General features: G+C 36.4%; 1 protein-coding gene across 8 annotated transcripts in view; it reads right to left on the bottom strand.

The window, feature by feature from the left end:
* Positions 1-1,727: 1,727 nt before the first annotated feature.
* BMAL2 (basic helix-loop-helix ARNT like 2) overlaps positions 1,728-20,776 on the bottom strand; it is a 41,316-nt gene continuing 22,267 nt past the window's right edge. For 6 of the 8 annotated variants that reach the window (XM_068400816.1, XM_068400813.1, XM_068400812.1 and 3 more), the window contains 10 exons: positions 20,380-20,497; positions 19,424-19,567; positions 17,505-17,745; positions 16,476-16,582; positions 15,741-15,891; positions 14,453-14,508; positions 13,532-13,640; positions 7,347-7,434; positions 5,506-5,614; positions 1,728-4,157 (listed from right to left, as the gene is read on the bottom strand). In XM_068400816.1, coding sequence (XP_068256917.1) covers positions 4,021-4,157; positions 5,506-5,614; positions 7,347-7,434; positions 13,532-13,640; positions 14,453-14,508; positions 15,741-15,891; positions 16,476-16,582; positions 17,505-17,745; positions 19,424-19,567; positions 20,380-20,497 — 1,260 coding nt within the window. In that variant the 3' untranslated portion in view covers positions 1,728-4,020. The remainder of the gene's footprint in view (positions 4,158-5,505; positions 5,615-7,346; positions 7,435-13,531; positions 13,641-14,452; positions 14,509-15,740; positions 15,892-16,475; positions 16,583-17,504; positions 17,746-19,423; positions 19,568-20,379; positions 20,498-20,776) is intronic. The other 2 variants (XR_011048194.1, XM_068400811.1) reach the window with 2 other exon arrangements.

Consider the following 20,776-nt stretch of genomic DNA (forward strand, 5'->3'; position numbering starts at 1 on the left):
TTCCTCACTAGGAAGATACGAGGTTTCTGAAGGCAATTAAGCCCAGAACAACCCAGAAAATTTTGTCATGACAGCCATCTGTCACAGTAAAGGGGAGCTATCTAGATGAACCTTCTAGAAATGAGGTACACACAGAATGTGCCACAGCAGCAGAAGCTGTATTTCAGCAGCTCATTCACCACTCCACTTGCCTTTTTTCCTGCATCCTCTAATTCTGCTGCTCTGAAACATGGTTTTATATCTTTTAACCTACAAGAACCTATAACCCCAAGTATCTTCTTGACCTCCATATTTGTATAGAACAAAATAATTCTCATCAGGGATGGGGATGGGGAACAATTCTCTTAAGATGATCGTAAGTGGCACAAAGCTTTCCAGCTGATGATTACTTCCTGGAACTCCAGGACATTTAATGAATTTACATGACATATGTCAACCTACAAAAAGGAAGGAAATGACTAATGAGGCCAGACGTCAGGGTCTGGGGAGAAGCGGCATCACTTATACAAGAATAAATTCTTCATTTCAGTTTGGATCATGGACAGGAACACGCTACTGTCGGCAACCACCGAAATGACTAACTTTAGCCTTTTGTGCTTGTGAGTAAACCAAATTTTCCAGTACTCTAAAAAAAGCCTAAGATCCACAGAAAAAGTCCAGAACTACAATGCACCACAGGAAAGACACATGGACTGAAGCTCTGCTTTAGACACTAAACACTCCAAGGGAATCCCAAGAAGCGATTACACTCGAAAGAGCACAGAAAGGATCCCCCCTGCCCTCACAACAGCTGTCAGGTATTGTCACAGGAAATGCAAAAATTAAGGTTTAATAGATATGACTTAATGATTCATCAGTGCACGCCACCATAGTATTCTGAAGGACTGTTTTAACCCTGTGTGCCACATGGCAGTCCAGGCCCTCCTGCAGTCTACCTCTGAGCTAACTCAGGCTGGTGACAGTCAGCCGTTACCCTCCACCCAGCCAGACCACCTTCTCACTCAAACAATACCCAGATGGTATTTGTCTCTACCACATTCTCATTCCCTGCTCCCAATTCGGAAAAGAATTCTCTCATGTTTTCCTGTCAACACAGGAACTGGTTTCCCAAATAAGCTGCTGCTCCTATCAGAACTCCTCTCCCATCAAGATTTTCGTATCTTTAAACTCTGTATGTGCCCGCAGTAACAAATTAGTTGACCCATCTCCAAGTACAACCTTGATAACTAGCAAGGCTTTTAAGAGCCTGTTGATACCTGCTTTATCACTTACCATCACTACCCACAACATGACTCTAAGAATCATATGTGCTCTGTTTGCTTCTGAACAACCCAGCTCTTTCAGGTACAGCTCACAGGCACTCTCCTTTCCAGAGACGGCCCAATTAAGCTGCAACATCGGGGGTTTTTGGTACCTAGAAAATGCATGTTAGTTTGGATTACAAAGTTACCCTGGCTAAGCAATGTCATCCTGAGCTACCAAAATCTACATTAGTTCAACCTCCCCATTTATATTTTTAGGGAACAAGTCTGGGATCTGAAAGCATGAGTACTTCATATTTAAATTCAGTATTAGGTAGAATTGTCAGCAGACTAACAGCAGTGCATCAAAATAACATTTTATTGACTTAACTACATCCTCCGATAACTTGCACCATGGCAAGAAAAAACCTGTCCAACTAGAATTCCATTGTTATAAGAATAGAAATAAGCACATACTATCTCAACTGTATTCAAAAATATGTATTAATTTAATCATAAATATTTACAAGTGACACTTTTTCTTGTAAGACTGCTTAATACCAGAAAAATTCACAAATAGTAAAGGGAGAATCTAATAAATGAATTGAGAGCCACAATACTGATCACTGACTGCAAAAGACTCTAAGTTACATTTTTCTTTTTATTTTTTAGTGAAATCCAAGAAGAATCCAAAAATAGTGGTTTGAGTCTGGACAGTTATATAAATCCTGTGAAAGAATTAATATGCTCCTTCAATAACAACATCTGCACCATTTTCAAATCCAGTTAAAAAAAGAAACTATGTTGAGGAAAGTCTGTATAATTTTAAGTTATTTATTTACTCATTTATCTGTGTTAGCTACAGTATTTCTTGTTCTATTTAGAATGTTTTACCTTAATGCTCAAAAGCATAGAAAAGACAAAATGCATTTTACAATGGCAAAAATTGAAATGCTCAGATTTCATTTATACAAATATAATCCTACCAATGCTTAGAAAGTGCCTGTTTATTTTTCTTACTTTGCTCCATAATATAGCCCAAAACTCATTTCTGTGAAGAAACAGAGAAGTTTATCCTAATAACTAGAGAACAGATAATTTTGGCCCCACATCTGAAAAGAGAAAAAAAAAAAGTGAATGCAGGAAATCATGTGCAAGTTCAATGCAAAAAATCTAGACTTTAAAAAAAAAAAAAAAGAAGAAGAATCCAACAAACCATTCTAGAAAACCTGGACAAGATGTCCCCAAAAACCTCATCATTCATATCTGTAAGCTACACAGCTGCTCTGTCGAAGCACAGGAAGGCAGTGCATGACAAAATTCTGCATTCATTGCGGACAGGGTGGTTACCCAACAGCAGCACCGTGACATCTAGTGGCTACCGCATCTGCTTGCTCCCACATACGCAGCCTTCCTAAACAGATCTGAAACGGGCTGCCTATTGCCCACCTTCAGCGTTAAAACAAATGCCATAGTGCTTACAGTAGTACCTGTGTTTAAATGTCTGTATTAAAAATACACACAGGTATCAAATACCTTCAAATGCTTTCCTTTCATTACCCAAATTAAAAAAACACAGAAAAATTATGCTCTTATGATATATAATCGATGCAAAAATTTGTCTAAACCTTCAATACCAGAGATAAAATCTACTTTATATATTAATGCTATATTGTTCTAATACAACTTATTAAGTGCAAAGTTCTTGAGTAATTTGCTGTAACTGGGATACAATTCTTGCAAAAGCTGTCCCCCAAAAGAAGACCATCCTATATAGCATTTACTTACAGACAGCACTATATTACACAAATATTTTAAAAAGTCACAGACTCAAGCAATAGAAAATCAACTTAATCTCTCCAAAAACATAGAGACTATAAAAGATGCTATAGAATTTTAACATTTTTTCACTAATAGACAGTGCTGGCCTCACTCTGGAACCAAGACAATCTGTCCAAACTTCTCTAGTTAGTAAATAACCTGTGATGAGACCAAAGTGCTTTATTACAGTTATAGCATTACTTTTCTTAGGTTCTATGCACTGCCCCCCTAATAATACATTCCAAACAAGACAAAATTGTAATTAAGATTTTGTTGTTCTTTTCTTATACCCTTATCATGTTTGCGTACTGGGGAAGTGACTATTTTTCTCAAAACATTCTGATTGTTATGGTGATCTAATTCAAATCCTTGCTCCCAGAACTGTATGCTTTATTTTCACTTTTGACTATAAAAATTGCACTTCTGAAAAGGGCAAGGAATCACAAACCGCATCATTTGAGAATTATCTTATTTTACAACTGTAGTGTGTGCAAATCATCTTTTCAATGCAATTTAATAGTTACAAATATTCTTAAACTGCGTTAAGTGCAGTAGGTTCTACAGAAAGTAACATGGCTAATCAATATTCTACCATTTGAAACAAAAACAATAAATAAAAGTTTAAGTATTAAAACTAAGAAAAAATATTCCTGTACATTGTACAGTACCTTTTGGTTAAAGCTTCTTAGCAAAAATACAGTAATGTGTTTTAAGCATTCCAGTTACAGATGGTTCAGTATTAAAATTTCAAGGTTTCCCCATCATGAAAAAGATATTGCATTTTTCCGTAGGTGCAGCAGAAACTGTCTCTCTCGGAACAAGACTTCAGTCTTTAAAAATATACAGACAGTAAGTATGAATTCAAATGAAACATTAAAAAATTATAATACAGTACTGAGGATGTACAGTTATTGTGCATTACGGACTTTACATGCCTTTTTATTTTGAAAAAGCAAAACTAGAGAGCCCATTGCATATCACTGAGTTCAGCTGGATCCCCAAGTCCTCCATCAGCCTCCAAGTAATTCATAAGAGCTGTCATAGCAGTGTCATCATTTTCACATATTGCATCAAAGTCCAGCTGAGAATTACCACCTATAAAATTATTAAAACAATAACGTAAGCAGTACAAAGCATAAAGAATATGGTAACTTTCAAAACATAGTTGTTTTTAAACAGCACCTTCCTTTGAAGTCAAGGCAAACATTTACATGTAAATGTTAAAAAAACCATAGTCAAGTAATAGAAATAATCACTGTCCACAGACAGTTATAAGGACACACATAACTTGATTTAAGAAGATGTTTAAGTCTTGCCAATCCATTGGACCACCTCAACTGCCAGCTAATAAAACTTGTATCCATGCCGTGAAGTTCATGTCACCGAAGTAGAAAACCGCCTTCTACGTTACATCACTTTAGTGGGAAACACAATCATGTACCTGAATTCTCATCTGATGTACTACGCCAGATGAACTTCTGAAACCTTATGAGTTACTATGTGTTAGCTCTAGAAATCAACACCATACCCTTGCCTTTAACAACATTAAGGTAAAACGCTTTAGCTCAAGTACCAATGAAAAATGTTTCCTTGCCTATCGTGGATAAATGTTGTTGGTTTAGTTTTGGTTTTTGTTTTGTTTTTTTTTCCAAACCCTTATTTGAGGATTAGCTCTATTTTTTTTCCTTTGTTTTTTTTTTTTTTTTTTTTTTTTTTTTTTTTTTTTATAAAAAGGGCTCATAGATGAACTGGAAGAAAGCTATAGGTTATACATAAACAAATAAATAAAGCTCTAGTAACTGAAATAAAAGAGGAAGATGGAAAAGCTTCTAAGAGCTGAAATACAGGATAAGCATAAACATTGCTTTTAAAGCACTTTGCCTCTTATGTTAAAAATAATAAAATGGCATTCTCCTCCTGCAGGGCTAGGGAATCCTATATCCAGACAAACTGCTGCCTTAGTGCATGCTCGAACAAGGGGAAACTTAAAAAAAATTTTCTTTCTGAAACATTTTGACTAGCCCTTTGTATTGACTATTCATAGCTTAGAGTTTAGAAAGAGATAAAGTCTTAAAAGGACAATAGTTCACAAATTACAATCAGTTCCCTTACATTGCACTGAAATACTTTTCCTTACCCATCTCTTTGCTGGAGAGAGAACCAGTAACTACCTAATTAAAACTGTAGCATGCAAGAATGCAATGGTAAACTTCTGTTACAGGATGTTGTTTTTGTCATGAGATTCAATCACTGATCACACTTTGCTGTTCATCTTCCAGTAGTAACACATCTGTTTTAAGAGTCCTCTCCTCTTCAGACAGACAGACAAATCTCTTTACAATTTATACATGGTTGTAACATGGTGCACTCAAAAATTACACCATTTATCAGAAATGTCTTCCCCTGCAACCCCCAAAATATCCACAAGAGAAGTAAATCTTACTGAGGAGAGGTTCATTATTGGGAAATGGAATAGCACCCTGGTTTTGTTCTGAAGTCTCTACAACCTCTGTTTCTGAAGGACATAACTGAATCAACTCTTTATTTGGCACCTGAAAGAACAGAAGTAATAAAATGGACAGAATTAAATATTGCATTTAGTAACAGTTATTACATTACAGAAACATCATAAATCGCTGTCAAAGTATTAAGAACTAAATAGAGTAATCTATAAAAAAATACGCATCAACAGGCAGATCTACTGCATTTTAAAATATTTTTTTTAGAAGTTCACACAGCACTAGACTTGGCTTTAAAAAAAGGTATTACTTACACATCTGTCAAAGGTACTTCACAGTGATGGCATCTGCTTTATTGAGGGTCTAATTCAATATTCAGCAAATAAATCCAGCACAACAAATTGCACTGTTATATACTTTCCATGTCTAGTACCATAAACTACAAATTCCCAGTGACAGCATGTTTGTCAATGTCGACACATTCTAGCCAAAAGATAAAAAAAGACCCTCATACGTCCCATGTTCTATATGCATTAAACTAAATAGAAAAGATACAAGTTTATAATTCATAATTTTTCATCTTGTTACCATCACGATAAAAATCTAAGTAGTTTTAAATTGCTTGTTGCACTTCAGAAGAATGAGGCTAGCAATAATAGAGATGAAGTCATCCTAACCCAAACATACCAGAAAAAAATATTTTTTTTTCCATTTGTTTCATGTAACACATACATGCAATTTCTCAGGATGGATTTCTTGGGTTGCCTGACTTGTGTATATTCTACTAGGAAAGTAATAAAGTTGAAATGCTTTACAAAAGTATTTTAGGAGCAAATGGGATACCAAAGCACAGAATAAAGAAACGTCTTCAATGAATACAATGAAATTATCCTTATGATGAGACGCTGCATGATTTAGAGAGTTCAGTATATGTAAGTCAACTAACTCTTAGGGAGAAAGGCAGGGTAAGGTAAGGCAGGGGAGAACTGATCATAAAACAGGGAGGAAGCCAAAACAATCCCTAGTCCAGAATAGTATTGTTAGGAAATAAAAATTGCAATGGGAAGATAAACTGTCTTTAAATGGAAAGAAATTTACATTCAAAGAAGTGCTGATGGAGAAGTAAATGTTTGTTCATACAGTGCCCAACATACAATATAATTAGGTAAAAAATATGTTAATTATTCCATAGGTATCATCAATAACTATGACAGTTACAGTTTGTGGTGCTACCAGCACTACTAGATTAGCAAAACAGCATGTTCTATCAATTTTTAGAAGACTACTGAAATAACTTTCAAGTAAAAATTTTAAACATTCAAAACTGAGAACATACAGCATAGATTTTTAAAAGGGCCTTCAAGAACATTAAGATTAGAAGTAGAAGTAAGGGAAAACAAGAACTGGTATTTTATTTAGGTTGTCAAACTGAACAGGTAGAAACACTTTTACTCTCTTGACAGTTATTTAGCACAAGTTTGAATGCAATTCCACATCCAGAAGAGTCCTTGTAACATGAATCACACTCATATTTAGCATATTTGTAGAGCTTCAGCAGAGATCCTAATAACTGAGTGGAGACTGCAGTCCTCTCAGCCTCAGGAATAGCCCCTTAAGGCTTGAACTGATGTCCCCATAACTGAGGTTGGAACTTCTGCTGCCGTCACATCTCTCAAAAGACTTTCATAGCTGCCAGGTAGTTGGCAATACCTTACACATTCTCTCACAAAAACACAATGCAGGGTAATTTGGTTCAAACATACGCTTTGAGCTATCTGACATTAACCTTTTACTTTCAGATTTTTACAGGCAGTGACATACTCACATTGCTGCAGTTTACAGTTAAAGCTGGAGAAGGTGACTTTCTCAAGAGATGTGACGGACTTAACTCCCCAGATGGTGAAGAACGCAACCTAAAATTGTATATGTTTAGTTCATTTACCAAGTCACATTGATCATAAACTGAAAAATAGCCTATGTGTTGCAGAACCCACCAGACCTCCCCAGTGACGAAGCACAAACCAGCTAATCTGAGACAATGTTGTCTTAAATTCTTCTGAAAATTCTAAATTCTCCTACTTCAAGTTTTGATAACACAAAAAGCAGAAGAGATCAATAAAGGCCACGGGTCATAATTACTTCAGCACACTTTTATTTTTTGTTGAATCACCAGCACTGACAAACCCAAGAGTAACAGGTTTCAGAATTACACACACTGGGACAAATAGGTGCATTTCAAATACATACAGAATACAGACAACATAAGGAAGTTCTGCTAAATGATGGAGGGAAAACACCACATCCTTCTAATGCTCCCTCTACTATTATTTTGTTACACCTGTATTTCCATATTTTCATAACATTCCGACTGCAAATAAAGACCCCTTGTTTGTTACCAGAATTCTCTGAGATCGTGCTCATCCTCTCTCACCAAACATGCCGGATATGAAACTAACAGTGAAAATGTTGTACCAGGGCCCTTTGGACAGCTTGCTCCCATCTCCCCCTGCTCTTCCTGACTCCCAAAGGACAAGGCTACAGAAGAATTGGGGCACTCTGGATGCTTCTGTTTCCATCACTTTCTCAGATCCAAAATGTGATAAGGGATTGGAGAAAAGATAGAAAATAGGTGAATAAACAGCCTATCTTACGTCAAGTTATTTGTGTGGAACATTTGTTAGTTCTTTACATTCCAATATCCAATGTGCCATTTGATAAGCAGTACTGCCATCTCTAAAAGTTGGGACAGAAACTCCAGATTGAATAGATTTATAACATTGCTGTAACCGAAATGATCATTCATCAGACGCTAATTCAATTCAGATACGCTTGTAAATAGAGCTGCAGGCATAGTCCTGAAATTTTTAAAAACAGTTGGTGATGCCTGATGCACAGGTTGAGAACCATCTGTGTCTTACTGATATTAAAAAAATGCAGAGAGCAGATTCAGGTAGTAAGTGCACTCATCCTATTGGATTATGTTTGTAGTCATGAACTTATTTGATGAAAACCAGCTGGTGTTAGCCTCTGTTGATCACTTTTGTCTAATTTTGATTGCCTCAGTGTGTGCAAGATGGTAACTTGATTTCATACAAAAGAGAAAAGAAGAAATAGCATGAAGCTCTACTCTTTGGCTGGAAAGAAATACAGCACTCTTCTCAGCAATCATTCTGGAAAACTGAACTACATCTCAGTGCAAGCCACTACATCCAGACATCTCCAGAAACATCCAGTTCTTACTGATGAGGCCTTCAATGGCCAACTGTATTTGTGAATGCCTCTAGTTTATTCTCCCTCAAGATAGCAGAATTTAGGATGAGTATGATGCCAGAGATCCCAGTTAGACAGTGCAACTGCTCCCTTCCATAGCTGGCTTCTTTTCAGAACTGCCCTACCTTTGGACACAGAGTTTACCTTATTCTGCACGACTTTGCTCTTAACCTTTTCTTTCACCTGCATAGCAAACTCTTGGGGTATTAGTTTCAGCACAAGTTTATTTCCCAATTTCCTTTCAAAAATCTTGTCACATTCAGTCTATTAGTTGACAAGTGTTCAAGGCCACGTTGGATCAGGCTTTGAGCAACCTGGTCTAGTGGAAAGGTGGCCCTGCCCATGGCAGGGGGGGTTGGAACTAGATGATCTTTAAGGTCCCTTCCAATCCAAACCATTCTATGATTCTGTGATTCTTGAAATAAGATGACTGTTCCCAAAGAAAGCAACATAACGTTGTTTCATTTACTAACCAGTGTTCAAGACGTGAACATAACCAGGAAAAACACTGAGTTCAATCAATGACTTGAAGAATAAGACTACCTGATGAAGGTTGTTGAGGTGTGTGCGCATCACTGCCAGCACTTTCACAAATATTTGTCCTGGAAAGTAGTTCTTTGAATCCAGAACTTGCAGGTTTTTATTTCTCCTAGCAGCCCCATTTTTTAAATTAGAAGCAAGTCTGAACTAAGGAAGCTGTGATCTTCCTGAAAAAATATTCTGGTAAATCAAACAAACTGGGGTAAACATCCTGCTGCCTTAAACTACTGTTCCATAAAGGAGTAAAGCCATGCTTTACTTATATGATGAAATGAAGAAATCTACAAAATGAATCTCTGACAGATAAGGGGGTATGCATCATGAGCTTCAAGCTTATGATAGGCAGACAGACAGAAAATGATTCCAGTGTTAATACTATGGAAGCAGAACTTTTTGATAAATAAGCTCAATTTCTGTAAGGTCTGTCATGGACTAGAAAAATCCATTCTTCTTTTTTGGGTGAGGAAGGATGTGAAATAAGAAGTATTCCCCTGAAATATCCCTAAAGAGGCCTCAGTCATACCTGCCTCAACTATACAGCTGAATTCCATTTAAATAGACTACAAAAAAAAAAAATTGCACTCTTGCAATAAAAAAATTTTCCCCAATTGGGGAGATTAATTCAGTACCGTAATCTCTTCTCCAAATTCCACAATTCTGTCTGTTGTAATGGATTCTTCTGTTTCCTAAGACTAAAACAAATAGACTTTGCTCTCTTGTGACCTGCTGAACTGTTACAGAAGAGCAGTAATGGGTTGTTTTGATGTTCATACAAAGCTCACAAAATTTCTCTCTGTTGCTTAGGAAGATACTACTCCTGAAACTGTTGCCTCTGTAGCAACATGAAGAGAAAGAGTATTGTTTGTGGTTCTTAAAAACACAAATACCAGAACTTTCAAGGGGTAGCTTCAAACAAAAATTTTCCCAGGAATGCATTCACTCTTTCATCATCCAGCAAGTTTATTATTCATCTACTTAATAAACTGGTTTCCTTAAGCTGAAGACACGTACGCTCATATGGATGAGCATTTTCAGCAAAGGCCAGGTGGTCTCAATCAAGAACATCCCATTAAGCTAACTGAAGCATCTCAAACAAGAGTCAAATCAAGCTCTTGGGTCACGCCTGGATATTAACTGTCAGAGGTGAGAACTTTTGCCAACTTCAGTCTTCAGAAAGACATAATAAAAAGTGACTCTCCTTCTCTCTATATGTGGTACTGATGAGAGGACATTAACAATGGTATTACCAAAATGCAACACCCCAGCTTCGCTGTTGAAGATATCAATCCTTTTTTTTGTTGCCAGTGCTTTTCCTCCTCCCTGCTGGATAATCCCAGCAACCTGCCAACACGCTGTGGGACGGATTTTAATTTTTTTTTTTTTTGAAGTAGCTCTTTTCATCCTATCACAACTACAGTGTTTATTCTTTTCTTCCTCTCATTGAAAATTAATGATTCCCTGTGCAATTTGACTATTCTAATAAAGAGATATGACTTAATCGTTGGAAGACAATTCCAAAATACTGGAAACAGAGTAAGAAACATCCACCACTGTCATTCATCACACACTCAGGCTCTGACCATGGTTTTTACTGTTTCAGAAAATTAAATACTGTCCTCTGACAAAGAGACAACTGAGAAGACAACCACATGGCAAAGAGATAATGTGTAATCCTGGACTTCAGCACGGATTTACGGAGGGGAAATCACACTTAACCAGCCTGACAGCCTTCTACAGGGAGGTGACTAGCTCAGTGGATGAGGAGATAGCATTGGATGTTATTTACTTTGACTTTAGTACAGCTTTTCACACTGTTTCCCATAACATCCTCATAGACAAGCTGATGAGTCAGACTACTACTGAAACAGCAGAAGCTGACTATGCTATGGCATATCAATGTATATATAGATTGGAGAACAAGAAGCTGGAGTGCAGTCCTGCAGAAAGAGATCTGAGGGGTTGGCTGATGGTAAAGCCCAATGTGAGTCAACAATTTGTCCTGGTGGCCAAGAGGGACAATGGTATCCTGGGGTGCATTAAGTACAGTATAACTAACTAGTTGAAAGAAGCAATTGACCCACTAGACGCAGCATTGGTGTGGCCTCACCTCAAGTACTGTGTGCAGTTTTGGGCTCCACAACATAAGAAGGATATAAAAACATAAGAATGTGTCCAAAGGAGGGCAACAAAGATGGTGAGAGGACTAGAGGGCATGACTTATGCAGAACAGCTGAGGACAGGAGACTGAGGGAGCTGGGTCTGTTTAGCCTGGAGAAGAGAAGGCTGAGGGGGGGATCTTATTAATGCTTACAAACACCTTAGGGGCAGGTGTCAAGAGGATGGGGCCAGACTCTTCTCAGTGGTACCCAGTGACAGGACAAGGGGCAATGGGCACAAACTGAAACATGGGAAGTTCCATCTCAATACGAGGAAGAACTTCTTTACTTTGAGGGTGACAGAGCACTGGAACAGGCTGCCCACGGATGCTGTGGAGTCTCCTTCTCTGGAGATAGTCAAAACCCACGTGGACATGACCTTGTGCAACATGCTCTAGGGGAACCTGTTTTGGCAGGGGGTTGGACTAGATGATCTCCAGAGGTCCCTTCCAACCCTAACCATTCTGTGATTCTGTGATACTAGGTTTGTTCAGCTTACAGAAGAGGTGAATGAGAGGTGACCTCACTGCTGCCTACAACCTCCTTATGAAGGAGAGCAGGGAGGGAGGTGCTGATAATTCTCTCTGGGGTCCAGTGATAGGATGTGGGGAATGGCTTAAAGCTGTATCAGGGGAAGATATTACGAAAAAGATCTTCACTGAGAGGATGGTCAAGCACTGGAACAAGCTCCCCAGGGAAGTAGTCATGACCCCAAGCCTGTCAGTATTTCAAGAAGTGTTTCGACAACACTCTTAGATACATGGTTTAACTTTTAGGTTGCCCCATGTAGAGACAGGAGTTGGACTTGATGATCCTCATGGGTCCCTTCCAACTCAGGATATTCTGTGATACAAAACTATTCCTTATACCTCTAACCATTGTTGCCAAAACTGGTGTACTTCTTCCTGGAAGATTTAATATTACTACTCTTTCAGGTCCAGTTGCAAAAGTGCAAGTAGAAGGAACTGCATGGGACCTAGGAACACACTGCTCTGCAGACATAAAAAATTTCTTGGCATTCCTTTACCTGGAACTGGAAGTATAAGATCTAAAGTCTGAGGAATGGCTTCATTACCCAAAGCTAACACTTGGATAACTTGTCCTATACTGATGAGATGATAGTAGCAGTATCCTAACTTTGACCTTAACAAAGTGGTTGGACTTTCTCATGAAGCCTTAATTCCTGAAAGAGTTGTGACTGAAAACAGACTTTTTCTGTGCATGTGCATCCTGAAGTCCTGGAATTAGCTGGCTCAGAGACTTTTTAAAAAATGTCCTTAGACAACAAATGCTGATATAGTGCAAACTGACATAGAGTAAAAACCTCTCTGTTTATAAGCAAGTCAGGCGTCACTGTGGGTGCACAACACAAAAAATACATAAGGGTATCTTCACATTAAAATTTCTTTCTAATTCCTTGGTTATGCTGTGTACCTGCTAAAAATCAGTTAGTTTTAAAACAGTCGATCTTATAACTAAAAATCTGAATCTTGTATGGATTCCCATTTGGAATGACATGGTAAGTTTTTTTTAATCTATGGCTAGGTACTCGTAAGGAATTGGGCTATCACTTTAGTCTATGTTCAGGATAATCAGGAAGGGGAGAAGACAGGCTACGAAAGCGCTCCACTGAGGAATGTTTCAAGGAAAGTTTTCCTAGCAGAGCAACGCTATCAGAAAAATACAAACACTACTCACAGACAACTGATTTTCCATTCCTGAATGGTTTTATCTACCCATTTCAACATCATGTGAAGGAGCTGCATCACAGTAACACTTTTGAAGTCACAGTTAAATAATACTTTCATTAACAAAGGAAATTGCACGCCCAGAACAAAACTATTTATCAACACCAGTGATGTGTTCTGCCATGCATGAGACAAACATTAGGTTACAATTGTTACCTCATAATGCCACTGCTCAAACTAAAAATATTTTATACATATAACACAATAAAAACGAAACTTGAACAACCTCCACATAATCACAAATACTTCTCTATCTTTTCTTAAAAGCCTAATGTATGATGTTAAGCGTTTATTACCTTTGCAATTCTAATATTTCATTGGCAATTTCGGTTCCTATACTTCCAGCACCAAGAACTGTTCCAGAGGACATTCCAGGGACACTTACTAAAGACTGGTTTACAGCATCTACAGTTAAAAAAAAACAAAATAAAACCTTAAGTTTGTGGCAGTTTCATTACGCAGCAAGGAACAATCACCTCAAGGATTCATTTTAAAGCAGTTTTTGTTCTATATATGTCTTATTTTCAGAAATTAAATTCCTTAAAACACTAACTCATGGGGGAAGGTGTCGCAAGTCTCACTTGAAATATAAAAATAAGTGAATAATATATTTGTGAAAGTTACTGATCTCCAGTAATGAAATTAGCTTTAATCATTACCACCATCTCTCACAGACTATACAAAAACACGAGAAAAAAACCCTTGGATTTTTCACAAACTGAAACTGTTCTTAATCTTTATTAAAAAGAACAATTTCAAAAGCAAAAATAAAAAACCTTACAGCAAGATGACAAAACAGCATGTAGAAATCAGAATCTATACACAGCAGAAAAATATTAACAAAATATATATCAAAATCAGTATCACCCTATAGTCTGTAGGTAAACTGAGATAGTGCAATTGCATTTCTTCAGAAAATTAGACAAAATATGAAGAGGGTCTGTGACAGAAGCATAATATCCTATTAACCAAAATCCTAGCTATAGTAGAAGCTGCTAGAAGATATGCTATAAGCCCTTCTGATCACAGTTATGTGAATGATATGAATTAGGAGTTATTGTGAGTAACTAGCAATTGTCACCAGAATTAGCTTTACAAAAATTAATCCTTCCTTGCACAACCACTTAGAATAAAAAAATTCCTGGATTGAATAAATCTGAAATTGTAATGATTAATCAGGAGATGTACCTACGACAACGGTAAGAAGCGACACTTGCCTTCTGCAGGCTGAGAACCATAGGGGACCTGTTCTTCAGCTGACTCATTATGACCTCTGAGGTTTAAATAAAAAAAAAAACAAAACCCAGTAAGTTTTTCAAAGGCAAAACCCAGCATATTTGTTTCATTTCAGTAATACTTTACACAGAGTAAAAACCAACATCCTCAAACTAGTAAAAAAAAAAAAGAGAGCTATTCCTCACGTTTCAATGTTCAATCCTTTGTACTGTTGTTTCTGAAGCACGGGGTAAACTATTAATTTCTACTTATTCTCCAAATAAAGAAGAAAGGCTAATATAGCTGTCTGTGTTCCATGACAAGAGAACAAGGCTGCCATTTTTACGCCTAGGAGGGAGACCAGTTAACCAGAAACAACCGCTACAAGGACAGGTCAGTGGCTATCATCTGCTAGCAACTGCTGCCTACCTTCCCTCCTCCAGACAGATGCAGATGCCCAGATCTCCAGGGCAGGCAAAAGTGGCCTTTGGCTGTTGGGCAGCATAGACTGTCTTAACTGCTCTTCTCTGTCTTCTTGAGGAAAAAGGACATGGGCAAAATAGGTGGGTAATGTTGACTTAAGACATGAATCAGCTACAGAATGGGTAAAAGGCCCCCTTGACAACTTGGTTTAATGGAAATAAAATCCCCTCCGTCCCCCTCTCAAAAACCCAGTCATTGGCAAAGATCCTCAGTATCACTGGAACAATCTATATATAGCTCCATTGCAAGGCACAGGGAATAAAAAAGAAGAATCAAAAATAAAAAAGAAGCATTAAATACACACATTTACTGTCTCACAGGCTCCTCCCTTGCAATCAATTTGGAGAGTATCTTTTTGTCCTGCCTTGCAGTTCTACATCTATCTGTTATGCTTCTCCACATTCTGAAACACGGTAGGTAGGGTAGCATTTAAAATTAGGTCAACTGACACATGCAGTCTTGTAAAGCTCAGAAAGAAAAGCAGAACTAACTTCATAGATTCATAGTAGATTTATTCATATCTACTTTTCTTAAAAGATCCTTCCTTTCTTACTAAAGGAAGAAACTCTTTCACCTCATTTTTTCTACTGGGAAATAGCAGTTTTCAGAGTCAAATCCACGACTTAAGCCTAGAATAGAAATAACTGGTAAACGCAAAAAAATGTTTTTCCAGGTTACTCAACCACATTTTGTGCACTGTTGATATTTACTAGTCTTGTTCTACTTCTTAAACAGGTTGCTTTCTGTTAATGTTAACTGTAATTAAGACAAAAAATAACATGGGGATTCATATCATAAATTACTTACAATACCACAGTGTTGTTTGATACAATGTACTCCAGTTCTTTGGTCCACGGATTCATGAAACTAAACCACTGACTCTTTAAAGTAACAAAAGTCCCATCTTTTGCTCTAAATTTGTAGGAATTTGTAAATACTTTTTCTTTATTCTGCAACACTAGATAAGAAAGGAAAGTTGTAATCACCATATTTATACTTAGAAAGAAAAAGTTAAAAAAATCTATTTTATAGCATCATAAAACCAAAATGTTTTTGATGGCCAGAAATACAAATTAAATGCCAGAACAACTGACAGGACAGGACCCCTATTAAAAACAAACCACAGTTTCAGTAATATTATTAATCTTAAAGACCAAGTACTAAGTTTCTGCAAACCACTAGTAGGGAGACTCCTGACTTGGTGAACTTTCATAACTGATGTCTTTAACTACATGATTAGGCACATTTCCTCTTCAAGACTCCTTCCTCGTTCTTATAAAGAATTGAAGTAGGGGGTTGAAAGAAGCATTAACATTATTCCCTTGCGATTAAAGCACTGCACCAAGATCCAAGACAACAGAAGTTTCTCCCTGCTTTTATTACAAGCTTTACGCAGGTATGTCTTAATGCAGACGTAGAAAAGGACAATGCTAAGATTGTTTAGTTTTATTAATTCTCAGCTTCTGATTTTTTTATTTGTACTGTTTTCACACAGCAGTTACATGTAGTTGTATGTAGTCTGGGAGACCAATTATTTTGTACCTTCTTTATGTTTTTCAGCTAGATGATTGTGATCATCTTGATGGCAGTACTCGTAACAAGAAGTTCCTAGAAGCTCTTGTGGCAGATACCCTAAAATTGCTGTTGCACTGTTAGAAATAAAAACATGAACTACAGCGGATTCAAACAATTGCAAAGCTTGTTTTCTTCAGTATCAGGTAAAGCAGAAAATTAAAACTTAAAGAAATAGATGCTTGCGTTCACATTTGGGAAAAAGATATAGCATTAGTATAGCTCTAAAACAACAGGAAATACTATTCACTGCAAATTATCCATTTGCTATGAATGGCAATTCAAAGACAAGATAACATGCAAACCACGTGTACACACAAAATACTTATGATCATTAGGTCTTCCCACTAGCCAGTCAGGGTACTGGTCACACATATTGAGTCATTCAAAAAAATTTTGCTCTGCCACTTTAAGGAATAGGTTTAAACTGACACTTTTAGATGAAAGACAAGGTGACTGAAAGCAAAAAAAAGCTTCCAGTGACAATAACGAAATTCAAAATGCAAAGTTGTAAGTCAGTCTATACAACAAGTAAAAGTCTGTTTTAGGAAGTCCAGAAAACAGGAACATAGCTTTCACTTCTAATGAACTAATTCGGTACATAATTTAGATACAATGTATTTGTTCCAAATAGTAAGATTTTAAGAAGTAACAATTTTTGTTTAAGCGTTTATTACTTAAGTGATATGCAGAGCTATGAAGCTCTAACTTGAGCTTTTTCTTTATGAATAAATAAGTACATGAGTGTATTTTATGACATATTTTAATCTTGCTAGCTCACCTTTTCCTATAGAACAATACACTTACTTTTATATATTGTTTTATGTTTGACAAAAAAACAAAGCCCAAGTCCTCATAGATTCAGAGTGAACTGATTCCTGCGTACAGCACCTAGAAATTCTATCCTGCTTGAGAAATTACAGTTCTGATAGAAAGTATTAGAAAATTTAACTAGTGGTGTCATTTTCTTTTCTCTTCATTAAAGAACAAAAGGCTTACCGCTGATCTACATAAACAAATTTTCCATCCATGGCAAATCGTGTAACAAATTCTGTTGCTTTGACTTTTATCTCTCCACTCTTTTGTGGAACAATATAAGGGTGCAACCTCCCAATTGCAACAAGACAGTTAAAGTTACTACTGTCCTTTTCTACATCATTTTCCTCTTCTACTCCCACCTCATTAGGGGGCCAGTTCTTCATATACCCAGTACAGTGAATGGTACAGTATTTTCTGTGATCTAATAAAAAGAAATAAATAAGAAGCAGTTATGGTCCAAAAAGTAAAGTGAATTATTTTTTTTTATTCCGTTCATCATGAGACCAGCAACTATATTTTATGCTTACCTACAACAACTGTAGAAGGCTATAGATAATTTTACAGAGTATTTTTAAATTAATTTTGTACTACGCAATTTTGGCTTACCTGGGGAGAGTGCTTCTAACCCTATGTAAGATTTAGGGAGGTAAGTTATAGGTGTTGGCAGTTCAAACACAGTCTTACAGAAAAAAAAAGCAAACCAACAGTCTGGTAACCCACAGATCACTTTCTCTTTACATGGTTTCATAAGTATTGTAAATGAAAATAAACTGGAGAGGCACTCTGTAGCTTCCAAATCAATTTACCTTTTGTGAACACAATGATCTTAACATATGCTTACTGCAAATGCTAAAAGAATCAACCAAGAAAACAACCCAGCTTATTTGCTATTTATCTTAGGCTTCTGAATTCCTCAGTTTTCTGGGAACACAAATATTTTAAAAGTCTTAAATTACAGCATCCACTGTCATTCATTCCTATAGCTGATAGACTCTTTGCTGCCTATACAACATGCAAACACCCTTATATGAATCGAGGCTTAGAGATGACATTATACATCCTGCAGTAACTATCTTTCAAAAAATTGCCAAAGTATTCTTGATATCTGTATTCTGAACAAATTATGCTTTACATAGATTTGACTGCATTAACCCTATCAACTACGGAAAGCACATAACAACTCTGTAAAATGAAAAACTGAGTTATCCTACTGTGACTTTGTCAGTTTCTCAGATTGTCAAGGTGCCTTCCCTCAATACTGCTTTCCCGAGAAACATTTATACAAGTTAAATTCTGATCTCACCAAGTTAGCTGGCACATCAGGGGAGCCTGAATTCTATTTACTTACAATGACAGACCTATTTTAAAAATTACTATATGGTATATCTCAACAGTAACAGGTTACATTGAAAAACAAAAGTAGGAGGATTTTTTCACGGTCAAACAATTTCAGCACACCTTTGCAAAAATCAATACTAAGGTATTAAATAAAAGCCAGAAATTACATTTAAAAAAGATCCATTCACTGAAAACTTGACAAGGGTATACTGCTGTACAGGCATACCAAAATATGAACTAAATTAAAATTATTGGAAAAATGAATGGAATTACATTGATAAATTAACTTTACTATTAAAGGCAAAAAAAAGGAAAATTCATATTTTTTTAACTACACACAACACAAAAAGTAAATCAGAAAAAAAGTTAGTTTACTTGTTTTTTTTCCCTTCAAAACAGTAGATTTTGCAGATTTACAGTTATCTTCAAGACATACGTTATTTAGTTTCATTCTTCTGATCTGCTGCAGTGCTTTCAAAAATTTTCCTGAGACTTCTAAAATTTGACTACAACAGACCATGTGCTCCTAAACAGCCACTGTAACTCAGGTTCCTCTGTCCCTCTTTCCCAGGAGTGAATAGGGAGGAGAAAGAGTACAATTAGACTGTTTTTCAAAATGTGTCTCCAGTATGTATTTACACTTCTCTACAGCTACTTTGTGAAGTCAGTGATAACTACAAGGGTCACACCACTGACTCCGAATTTAAATATATCAAGTTTCAAGACAGAAAGCCCCCACTTCATCTAAACTGTTTGAATACCTTTCTTCTTCGGGTTGGGCAAGCACTCCTTTTCTTCTTTCACTGTGGTCCTACTACATTTTATCCGACAGAAGAAGGAACGTCGAGCACCAGAATTTAGTCGAGCTGGTCCAGCTTGAAAATCTGTGTGTACTTGCAAGCCAGCTTACAAAAATTTAGTAGAGTAATTAAAAAAACAAAATTGAATAAAACTTCAGAATATAAGGCCTTTTCTTCATTTTAGCCTCCAGTACATTCTCCTTACTCTTTAGTCGCCTAAATTTTGTCCTTAAAATTAAAAAAGTCTAATAACTTAAATAGGGTGAAGAAAACGTGACTGTCACACAGATTCCAAAATTAAAAACAACTACCAAACTATTTTTAAACACTTCTTGGTATTTTGAATGGTATTTTAATAAATATGCTTTATAAACTTTCAAATTCTATTTGGTACAAGGACGAACTGCAAAGATGCTTATAAAAGACAGCTATAAAATAGTGATTAGCTGCACAGTACATAACGTTTTCCATATTAGAAATAACTGTAAACAAAATAAGGTTTGGTTAAATTAGAATTGACACTTAGCATTTTCAGAGAAGACAGTGATTCTTGATACTGAAGTATTTTATCCCATGTTCGACTACATCAGGTCTTTTGTATTGACAAGACCTATCAAATACAAGAAAAAAAAGTAGTATGCCTCGTAGGAAGAACGTCAGACCACATCTTGGTAAATGTTTAACAATGCAAATCTCAGTCATTCTTATCATCTCAAACAAATTCTTTTCTGGGCTAGGTTTTAAACTGTAAGTGCATTCTAAGCAGCAGATAAGCATCCAAATATGTTTGGTTCATAGAAATTATACCTCAAGTTTGCACATCCATGCACATACGAACACATGAATATGTCCTGCATAATAACTAAATTTATTAACATCTCCTTAAAAAAATCTGAGCACATTGAAATATGACTTACTTTTCCCATCTACGAGCTTCTCCCTAGGAGAGATATCCGAAGAAGAAAGCTGCTCCTTAACTTTTGCAACATCTTTTGGATGCAAGAAATCAAACAAACTTTGTCCAATTAAACTAGCCTATTTAAAAAAAACCAAACAAACAAACACCAAAACCAAAAAAATGTAAGAACTACATCATTTTAGAACAAGACCCCATACATATTACTTATCTCAGAAAAACAACTTTCTACATGATTAAAAAAAAAAGTCAAATACCACAGTTACTCTAAACATCAATATTTTGATCCACATTTAATTTGACATTAATATTTTTTTTGTAAAAACAGAGTAGTAAAAACATAATTTGTTACTTCCCCCTTGCAAAATAGCAGATTTTGTTGGATATTAAAAAACAGT

The sequence above is a fragment of the Nyctibius grandis genome, chromosome 5 (genome assembly GCF_013368605.1).
Source record: "Nyctibius grandis isolate bNycGra1 chromosome 5, bNycGra1.pri, whole genome shotgun sequence".
In the NCBI taxonomy this organism is placed as follows: Eukaryota; Metazoa; Chordata; class Aves; order Nyctibiiformes; family Nyctibiidae; genus Nyctibius; species Nyctibius grandis.